Below are 11,674 nucleotides of genomic sequence, written 5' to 3'. Positions count from 1 at the left end.
CGCGCGCGGACAACGACTCGCTTATAGAAGTTTCTCTCAAAACCGAGTTTCTCACTTATGGAGGTCATCTGTCGCGATCAGACATTGTCTCTCGTTTGTCTGTAGATTATTTACATAAAATAACGTTATATCAACTGTTGAACAGTATTTTGTGTAATTTTCCAGTTCATCGACGAGAGATTAGATCTTCTCAACTCCGGGCGCGGTTTTAGCGATGAATTTGAAATTGAATGCAACAATTACGCCGAAGAGTTAAGTACAGGCAGCGGACAGAAAATAAAAAGGCAATATCGAGATTGGGCGAAAAGTGTGAAGAAAGAAGGCGGTGCCTTCTTCAAGAATGTGCGGGACAAGGTAATTTTTTTTTTGTTTTGTATTTTTAATTTGTATTTGTCATTTTATTATAGTGTGTCTATTTAAGATAGATTAATTTGACAACTGACGCCTATAAAATATCGAATTAATTTAGTATGTGGATTAATGTCATGTCTAAATGGACGGTTGTCATAGTGTCGAACCGTCGTGCACAAATAACTGTGAACTATCGAGAATCGGTCTTGTAATAAAATTAATCGAACAAATGGTTACTATAATTTAGTTATTTTATAACGTTTTGGATTTATTACAGTTAATGGCTATGTGTCGCACAATAAATTAAAAAAAAGCAATCTTTTTTGTTCGTCAACGACGCAATTTGTGTGTGTCACGTATTCTCGATTGCAAGATCTATGAGAACAACCATCGAAAATCGAAAATCTTAATCGATTACTTAACCCATATTTAGTGAATCGTCAATTGAATTGTAAAATCTATCTTAATTAGACACACTATAGGTAAATGAAGTCGAAAAAAAATATTTTTATTAAGATTCATGAAGCGTAATTTTTGGCAGATTATGACAAATGTTATTACTAGTGTACACGATTTACAAATTTATTAGTGCGCATACGCATCCGCATAGGTAAAATGCATATAAAGTGCCTAGGTTTTAGAATTAGCCCCTTCATGAGTTAATTCTATGTCACATTTAATAATTATTCATATCATAATTACTTAAGAATACCAAAGGGGTCGAATATTTTATTACTTGACCTGTGAATTCTTCAAAGAGTAATTTAATTTTGTTTATCACAGATCATGGAAGTTTGGTATACAGGATAGATTGTAAAATCAATTTTTCTTACTAAACTTATTGATGTTAAGAAATTATTGTTTTCAAGTATAAAAAGTATAGAATTGTACTGATGAATTCTTCGTCGCTTACTTAAAATAAAATTTTGCTTATTTCAAATTCCATAACAATAAAAGCTTAATACTGCTTTTGCAAGTAATTCTGATTTTAATATGATTTGCGCTAAAATATAAAGTGTTATAATCGTTTATATATTAATAAGGATTTATATCTAATCTGTTCTATATATAATTTGATCATTAAACCCGCTACAGACGTTAAGTTTTAACTGAACTGTTCAACTGTACAGTTACAACTGCGCGTGTGGGCAATATTTTAACTATCAGTTGAATTATACAATTAAGGCTCTTCGATTACACGTTCAGTTTTAACTGAACAGTTTGACTGTATTGTTAAACTGCGCGTGTAGACAAAATTTTAACTATTAGTTGAATTATACAATTAAGGCTCTTCCATTACACGTTCAGTTTTAACTGAACAGTTTGACTGTATTGTTAAACTGCGCGTGTAGACAAAATTTTAACTATCAGTTGAATTATGCAATTAAGACTCTTCGATTACACGTTCAGTTTTAACTGAACAGTTTGACTGTATAGTTAAACTGTGCGTGTAGGCAAAATTTTAACTATCAGTTGAATTATACAATTAAGGCTCTTCCATTACACGTTCAGTTTTAACTGAACTGTTTGACTGTATAGTTAAACTGTGCGTGCAGGCAAAATTTTAACCATTAGTTGAATTATACAATTAAGGCTCTTCCATTTCACGTTCAGTTTTAACTGAACAGTTTGACTGTATTGTTAAACTGTGCGTGTAGGCAAAATTTTAACTATCAGTTGAATTATACAATTAAAACTCTTTCATTACACGTTCAGTTTTAACTGAACAGTTCGACTGTACAGTAAAGACTGAACGTCCGCAGCGGGATTTAGTAAGCTTAGCTGGGGCAATGCTAATATGCCTAGTGAATAATAAAAATAAAGTGATTAATATTATGTTGGTGTTACTTGATGCAAGGCATGCTGTAATTACAAGGGATTGTCTCTTTGCTTTAAATTGTCAATATTTACAGGCGAATCCCGCAGTAAAATCGGCTGTTAAATCGGTGAGTCATATGAACAAATTTGAATGGAAATGCACACACTTCTTAATGGAACATACTTTGTAATACAAAATCTATTGCATCTTTGCACAAGTTTGTGATGGAAAAAGTAGTCTAACATATACAAAAAACATTATATTGCCAGCATTTTTTTCATTGCAATTTTTTTCTTTTTTACAATTATTTCTTTTTATTTTTGTTGAAACACATTCTATTTACTTATTATAAAATTTTTTAACGAAATTATATTACTTGTGGTAATATTTTTTGCACTCCAATGTCATGTTCAAGTTTATTAATCATAGTAGATTCGCATTTTGTCACTAATCTTGTACATTTTCTAACAAATTATATATCTGGGTTGGAAAATAACTTTGTACATATTAACCTCTTGAGTATATAACATACACCAATGTTTACTAATATTGCTCGTTCATTTCTGCTTTACTGAATTTTTGCTTTACCTTGTCCTAATATCTATCAAATCAAATAATTTTATGGGACAAAGTTTCTTATATGTATGTTTGTAGTCTTATATATAAAATTGTCGTGTCGCAATGTTAGTTACCTTATTCCTCCGAAACGGATAGATCGATTTTTTAAATTTTATATGCATATTCAATAGCTCTGAGAATAAGCTACTATTAATTTTTAATCCTGCGCATACGCAGTCGCGGCCGACAGCTAGTGTGAAATAATATTAACATTCCTGCAATTTTTTCTAAAATATATACCTATTTTTTAATATTGCTTTTGGACTATCAATGCATCATTTTCCAAATTCTACTTTAATTGGTTGTACATATGTAATGTAATTGTATTATTGTCACTAAGAATAACAGTACCGACTATTTTTCTTAAACTTTCAACTCGAAACATGAATGTGGGTTGGGATTTATTAATTACTAGCTGTCGCACGTGACTACGCCCGAGCGGCATTAAAAATACATAGCAGTCGATTCGTAAACTTACTGAATATGCAGATAGAATTTCATAATTATCCGTCAAGCCGTTTCTGAGGAGTATGGTTACTAACATTGTGACAACAATTTTATATATAAAATATACTTTAAAATAAAATATAGAACAAAGTACGTTTTATCAATAAAGGTGCGATACTTTTCAAATTTTTTTATCTATTTTGCACAATATTTCCAGCACTACTATTGGGAACGCTATGGACAATTGTATTTACTGCATGCTTCTGCATATCGTAAGCTAAATACATATGCACATCTAATAACTTTCGTCTTCGTCATTGTAATTTGGAAAAACTTCAAATAATCTTCCATACTTTATTCTTATCGTTTTAATAGCATGTATCAAGCTCTGTATATGTTTATATTTCCATAATATTACTGGCTTTATTAAATAAGATGTAAGGGTGTTGCTGTTAGCTTTAAGCTTTCCAAACCTAATCTCGAAGAGCGTGTAACTTGTGCTATTTTTATTTGGTTCAGTAATGTTCAAGGTGTAAATCGCATTTTTTGTACACAAAATTGTTTAAATGTGTACCGGAGCGAAATTATATAGAATTAATATCTAATATTGTCTTGTACCATGGTTTTTTTTTATATTTATTATTACTTATATACTTGTAGTTCGAAACACGAGAGTAGAATCTGCATACAATTGAATTTTCTTTATGAAAGACGCATGCGCAGGATTCATAGCAAGCGGTAACCGCTTGATGACATAAAATTAGAGTCGATGATATGACAAAATACAGTTATTTTTTGATAAAAACGTAAATCAACATACAGTCAGGGAACATACCCATACTACGTGACGTATTTTTTTTAGATTTTTCGACCCATCCCTCCCCTCGTTGACCACTCGTAGTATATGCCAAGACCGTTTCTCCCAATTTAGTTTTTACGTAGTAATCCATGATTATGATTTTTAATCATATCACAGGCAAAATTTGAAAAAAAAATGATTTGGTTAATACTCGTCTTTATTGCATAAGACTGCATGCACACTTAAATTCCTAGTGAATTATTTATTATGAAAAAGAACAACTAACGATTACTTGACAAAAACCTGACCCCCCCAATCCTGTGACTGACCGTAGTATTTTGAAGACCTCCACCCCTCCCTAAACGGGCCACGTAATATGAGTGCGTTCCCTTACAGAAATACATATTATATAATATTATTTTCTATATTTGAAGTACAATATCAAAGATGTGCATGCGCAGTAAACTATTTTATGGTTCTACTTTAATGTCTTAAGAAAACTAATTTTATATCCTAGGATAGCATAGAAAAAGAAAATTATAAGTTATCTATTTAGTTCTGGAAAAAATCTGTCTAAAGGGTTATTCCTGGAATAGTCAGACAATTGAATTTTGACGTGTATTGTATAATAAGATAGTAATATTTATTAGGCTTATACATAGACAAAAATCTTACTAATTTACCTAATATGTTTAAATGCTCTCCGTTTTCATAAAGAAATGATATACGACAAAATCAGAAATTGTCGTTAACACAATGTATCACAATTTTTAAGATATTTTAGATGTTAAATTCATATTTGCCAATTTACCCTTCAACTATTTTATACCCTTTTGCATGAATTATAGACAGTTCAATACAATATTATCTTACCAATTAATTATTTTCTTAAGGTCCGACAAGGAGGGAAGAATGTTAAATCGGCCATGAAAGGACTCACAAACAGAATACCAAAGAGTGGCTCTAGATCATCATCAAGAAATACAACAGATGAGAATAGGTACGTTTTCATCGTTTATACACGCGGTCTTGCGTATGCGCTGATCGTTTTTACCACACGAAATGCTACCAAACAACAAGGACGGCAAAAAATCTTAAGTGACATGTAAAAAAAGCAATCTGCAAAAGCAACCAAAAACAAGCTATCTACCGCGCATGCGTTTTCGCTTTATTTATTTCGAGTTATGCGCATATTTTATTTCTTACCGGCAAATATATGTATATTGCAATTTACATTGTTAGATTACTAAAAATGCAAATAAAAACAATAACCATTTTTGTCAATCGAGTGATTATTCTTATCTGGGAATTGTCCGGGAAATTGTCCCGGCTGGGAAAAGCACTGATGTATTGACATCAGTGCGCTTACGCAGTAAATTTCTTTTTGTTAGTCAACTTTGGGCTTTTTGTCTCCAGTTATTACCATTCTGCTATTAATTCTTGATTGTATTATTTTAAAGTAATTCTGAAATTATTGTTATTAATTGAATATGCCAATAAAATTACAAATATTAATTTACCATTTTAGTTAATTTCTAAAATGAAATTATTGTAGCAACGTTAGAATGTTTTAGCTCCTAATAAAGAAGTCAAGATGACATCTGAAAAAGTTAAAAAAATTAATCACAGACAAGTTGTAATATGTTACCGTCTTACTCATAGAATAATGTTTCCTTATCCACAGATTTTCATGTGGTTCAGCGTCTCCTGACTCCTCAGGTTCATCAGGATCTCTGCCAGTTAGCGACATGCCTCTGGGTGCCAGTCCATCTCTGGACGTGCCACCTCCCAAAGATCCACCGCCCGCACTCCCTCTGGATCTGCTAAATGAAATGGAGTTCCTCTTCTCAACGAATTCTGACAGCAGCACTGATATAACTTTGCGCAACAAACCGGTGAGTTATAATTACCATTTAAACATTCGTAATTTAATTAGCTGCTAGTTGTGTATATTGTCTGGCTTGATGTGTCTCATACCTTAAGTTTTGGTACACATTGACTTATATAATTTAACCTATGTTATTAAATAATTATTATAAAAATATTTTGTGAATATTCAAGCACGTGTATCAAAACTTTGGGACTTTTGTTTATATACATTTGTGATCGTAATTCATTTTCATTAAACTTTTTGTAAATGCTTTATATAAAATTTAACACTTTGTAAACATAATGTAGAATTCATAGATGTGTACGTAAGCATGTATGCTCTTAGGAGCACTGTGGCACATTATTTAATTTTATTTTGCAGAAACCACTGGCACCACCACCACGAATCCCTCCTCGGTTATTGGAACGTCCTAAACTTTCCGTTCGTTATCCTATTATATCGACACAAAAACTAGTCGATCTGTCCGATGCGCCATTGCTCCCGCCGAGGGCGACACCAGGTCCCTCAACGACTCAATTCATATCTAATATAACAAAGAGTGATGAGAAGTCGACTGATTTCCACACGAGCACTATAAGCTTTAGCGAGGGCAAAGATAAAACTAAACTAAAACTGAGCACCTCGAATCAGAGAAAGTCGGTTACAAACGCACCTTGCAATGGTAACGCCTTAAAGCTACCGCCCCCTATTAATAATAGGCAGTGTAAGGATGGTGCAAGCAGTACATTCCACGTAGCCACACCCGTTGCTCGACCTTCGCCCATCTACGAAGGAAGAAGCAAAGAGGTAATTTTGATATGCGCATATGTGATAATTTATATTATATATTATGTTTTTAGAGAGAAATATAAATGAAAATTAAATAAAATCTTGTCTTCCACTAACAATATATTATTAACTTATATTTAATATTGAAATTTATTTAATAAAAAATACATATATGCATAATATTATTTATTGAATGAGAAATTTCTATTTTCTCCAATATAAGAAAGCATACCTTTTATTCATATAATTGCATCCTAATTTTAAACTAACGTTATGAGCATGCATTGCTTCAAAATTTGCTTTTTTTTTAACTATTTTTATTATATATACAGTTTTTATAACTATTTTCTTATCAACATAGATCACACGTCTATGAAATACAATACTTCTGGTTATGTAAAAGTATTAGAATCTCTTTAAAAGACGATAGAAATATTTGTAACAAACAATAACTAAAATATTTTATGTACTATAAAATTAAGAATACTCCCCTTTTTTAACATTTTCGAATAATTAATTTGTGATCTAACATTTATTTCCTAACTAACCTAACAAGTGAACATTACATAATTTCAAATTTTGTGATATTTAAAAGACTCACTGCTGTGTATATTATACCTATTTCACTGGTTCTGTATATTTCTTTTAATCGATTGACACAAATTATGCAGTCATAGAACTGTAGTTCTGTAGTCTGACAAGGATCTTATGACAGTTTTTTTTAACACGGGACGAGATTTTAGGGTTACCAGTGTGCAACAATTTTGTAGCTACTTGAAAAATTGCCCAATATTAAACTGTGATCAAATTATTTGCAACTAATAACCTATTGATAATTCACAAAAATTTATGATTATTCAAGAAAATAAAAGGTAACAAACATTTTTTTCATCAATATTAACATTACATTAATTACGAAAAGTCTCATTGCCCTGATAATACTAATAGAAAGTACGTTAAATCGTCAACGTGACTTTTTTTATACAATTTCGAAAATATAAAAAAATGGCCAGACATTCCGTGCGGCTGCCGCTCTATTATTTGTCAACATATGACGCTGTCAAGACATTGTTAATTCACATATTTTACGTCTGCCATAAGATCCTTGTGGAACTCAAATATAGACTAGGGTATCCTGTTATTACACAACACAAAGAAAGCGTTTGCCTATTTGTATCATCATATACACAAAAAAATAAAAAAAGTTTGTGATAAAGTTTATATATTTATTTTACGATGCCCGTTATAGTATGCGCTTGCGCATTTCTGAAACAGATTACGTCTATTTATATTAAGATATCTTGTACATTCAAGTACAAAAATTAGATTGATTTTTCTAAAACAAATGTGTAACTCCCCAGACAACGTATGAAGGACATTTTATCGCAATTAACTTTTTATTTATAAACCGAATTGTGTGTAAAGTATTAATTTGAAAACATAAATGTCTTGCCAAAAACGTATTAACGCGTATGTTCCTATGAAGACATAATTTTTTATATAATCTTGTATTATTATTGAATTAAAGTTTATTAATCCAGAATGAAATATACGACAAATATTGTAAAACTGTATAATTGCATAAATTGTGTGTACATCAAATAAATTGTTACTATAATGTAAACGCCGCAAATTAATAAATATGAAAAGTGTTTGAAAAGTGAATTTCAGACGTTTGATTTCATACCACAAGTTCTTTCTACCACAAGGTCCAGATAAAGGTTAAGAAATGAATAATACGAATTAAATAAATAGATTTCATTGAGGGGAGATAATCTAGGATTAAAAAAATCTAAGTCTAGGATATAATTTATGTTAAAATACTATTTGCTTACTTGATTTGATTTGCTACGGAGGTTTTACTAAATTTAAACGCTAACTCATACCTAGGGTTATCAATTTAGTTTTATGTTGTTAATCACATAATTTCTTGATTTTGTGGAAACTTTTTAATCATTTTAAAATATACAAATATCAGATGTTAGAATATTTTTGACAAGATATTATAATAATTGTGTTGGTATAAAATGTACGACTTCCGATCAACTTTTATTTATTCTTGCCACCCAGTCCAATCGGTAATCAGTCACGTCTAGCTTAGATCATGAAAATAGAAATCAAAACTAAAAAAGTTCATTATTAAAAATCACAAAACATGAAAATATTTACTTCGTCTAATTTTAATTACACAAATATTATCTTGGATTTACGTTTTTTTTTTATTTTTTTTTCTACGCAGTATATTTTGGTATCAATGTATGTACATGTTCAATATATCAGAGATATAATAAAAGCTCAATAGACGTTTTCATGATACCATTAGCATAATGAAAGATTCCCCCTCGCGTTAGCTAATCTTTTTTAAGTGTTTTAAACAGGCAATTGAAAGGTATACACCTCAACTTACCACAAACAACTATTCCAAAAAGTTTATTTCTGTAAATATAAATTTTATTGACAAATACAGGGTTAAATAAAAATACGCACACCGTAAAAAACATTTTATTTTATGAATGAACAATTTTTTACATAAAATATTTATATTTACACATAAGTAATAATTTTATGAAACACGTTATATTTGTTGAAAGATTCACTCCTCACTGACACCATTTTTGCAGTCAGCAAATCATGGTATTTGCTGTGACTGCACCGACTAAATGACTCAGTAATATGATTCAGCTATCAATACAATAGTTATTCATTTAACATAAGATGATAATTGAATAGTTATTAACCTTAGTTATGAATCCTGTTTACGTATGTACTTATACGTACTTTCATCGTTGGGTGTTCACGTATTCGATTACAAGTTCAATGACTTGGATACGCGAAAATGTATTACGATCATACCCTTACCAATCTATTCAAGCTGATTTGACGATTGCTTCACTACATTGTAACATTGTGATTGAGTTGTCATTCGAATTAAAATTATGATTTGATATGATAAAATGACCATTCGAATCGTAGAAAATGTAAATAACGAATATTAAAATAATTAGTTGAGTTTATTTAACCCTTAGTTCTAATCAAGAGAACTTTTTTTAAGTAACTATATAAAATACATTTGTGATTTAATTGTGTATAGAAACTTCATTATTCTTAGATAAACTTGGTAAAATTAATTAACTAAATATAAGGTGCGTCTTGTGTAATATAACTTTTCTTACAGTTTTTTTTTTCTAGAATAAACGATTCATAACTTTTGTATCAAGAACTGGTGATTTAGGTTGATCTTGCACATTAAACGCTTGTACTTGCACGTACACTGTTCTTAAGGTTCGTATTATTCATCAAAATTTCATTGTAAACTTTTGCTTATTTTGTAAAATGTACATATGCATGGGTTTTTAACTATCTGCACGTATTTATGTCGGAATGGGCTTGGTTACGGTACATAGATAAAACAATGTTTCTAATGTAAACTAAAAATACTGGTACTAATTTTATTGAATATGCACGGAAGAAATCATGGTTCAAAATTAATAAAGTGCTGCCAACATTAAAGAAATTAAATGCTGTCGAAACTATTTATAATTATAGTTTGAATATAAAATTGAATCACAATAACTGTTGAAGAGAATTAATTGGCTCCCAAAATGAACTATCAGTTTCAAAAGAATAAGAAAAGAATACAGTGCTATTATTATTTACTAATTATATGAGAAGGGAGAAAGAAAAATAGGTCAACATGACAACGGATCGATTCATGTCGGCAAAGGGAGCAAAATTGTTTTCGAAATGAAAGGGTGAACCGTGTAGCGGAGTCGCGGTAACATTTCACATACGAAACAAGTTCATCAACGACTCAATAACCGGTTTCAATTCAGAGGAAAGTAGTTTATTTAAATGATTTCTTTCTTTTGCAGCCGTGCGCGTCAGAATCGGATCTGATTAATCTGGACGGTTTACCGTCAGATATAAAAGAATTTGATCCACTGCAAAACGATAGTACTGATAAGTTTGAACAAGCCAAAACTTCCACGGACAGTGCCCTTTTGCATGAATACGGTTTAGATTTTAGTCAATTCCAGTTTTCGGATTTTAACAGCTCTAGCGGCGGGGCTCAGCCGGGCTCTAGCGTCCCCAAGGGTTGGACTACATTTAATTAGTACATTTAAAGCAATAAATTTGTATAGCAATAAATATTTTTATTTGTTTATTAGCATTTTAATCGTTTCCTATGTTATCTCTGAAAATAATGTTACATATCAAATATTTGTAAATTATTTTTTATCATTGTTTTGATCTGTAAGTTATATGTAATTATATTAATTTTAATATTAAATAGATGTTAAAGAAAAAAATGTGATAATCCCTATGTTTAATATAATACGGTTATTGAGATGATTTTTTAATTTTGTGTATATTTTAATTACGTTCCAATTGTTACATCGTGACTTTTAATTTTTTAAATAGTATTAAATTATTTTTATGCACTTTATTTTTGAGTAGAATACGTTTATATTTATGCATGAATTATAATAAAAAAGGATAAACAGTTTCAAGAAACTCGTGTCAACGTTTCGAAGAATCTTTCTGTGTGCGAAACGGTTGACGTCATTATAAAACATTGCAAAAATATGTGTCAACAGTCTTATACGCGTACTAACATTTTTTGTGTTAAAGCCGTTAGCTTTTTTGTATATATTGACGAATCGAATGATAAATAAGAGTGCATGTGGCAAATTTGAATGTAAGATGGATGTGGGAACAGGAATGAATGGTATCGTAAGTCTGAAAGTAAACACCAGTGATAAAGAAATAAAGAAGCAATAAGATAGCTAGTACAGGAATGTTATCGGGGAGGAGGGAGTTGAACGTGAATAAGTGATAAATCTCTATAAGTCAATCTTTGTCCGGTTCCGATGGACGACCTTCATAAGAAACTGGGGTTAGAGAGAAACCTTAATAAGTTTCCCGATCGGCTGGCTTCTCGCTAACCTAGGTTCAAGTATATTTGGATGAGTTGTATAGA

General features: G+C 30.7%; 1 protein-coding gene across 3 annotated transcripts in view; it reads left to right on the top strand.

The window, feature by feature from the left end:
• The window catches only part of LOC106126433 (DENN domain-containing protein 1B), a 20,526-nt gene extending 9,634 nt beyond the window's left edge, over positions 1-10,892 (top strand). The window contains exons 9-14 of one of the 3 annotated variants that reach the window (XM_013324103.1): positions 166-354; positions 2,265-2,297; positions 4,928-5,034; positions 5,719-5,929; positions 6,286-6,711; positions 10,566-10,892. In XM_013324103.1, coding sequence (XP_013179557.1) covers positions 166-354; positions 2,265-2,297; positions 4,928-5,034; positions 5,719-5,929; positions 6,286-6,711; positions 10,566-10,808 — 1,209 coding nt within the window. In that variant the 3' untranslated portion in view covers positions 10,809-10,892. The remainder of the gene's footprint in view (positions 1-165; positions 355-2,264; positions 2,298-4,927; positions 5,035-5,718; positions 5,930-6,285; positions 6,712-10,565) is intronic. The other 2 variants (XM_013324104.1, XM_013324105.1) reach the window with 2 other exon arrangements.
• The last annotated feature ends 782 nt before the right edge of the window (positions 10,893-11,674 follow it).

The sequence above is a fragment of the Papilio xuthus genome, unplaced genomic scaffold, assembly GCF_000836235.2.
Source record: "Papilio xuthus unplaced genomic scaffold, Pxut_1.1 DF825017.1, whole genome shotgun sequence".
Taxonomy (NCBI): Eukaryota; Metazoa; Arthropoda; class Insecta; order Lepidoptera; family Papilionidae; genus Papilio; species Papilio xuthus.
This window is presented reverse-complemented; position numbering and strand designations above follow the sequence as displayed.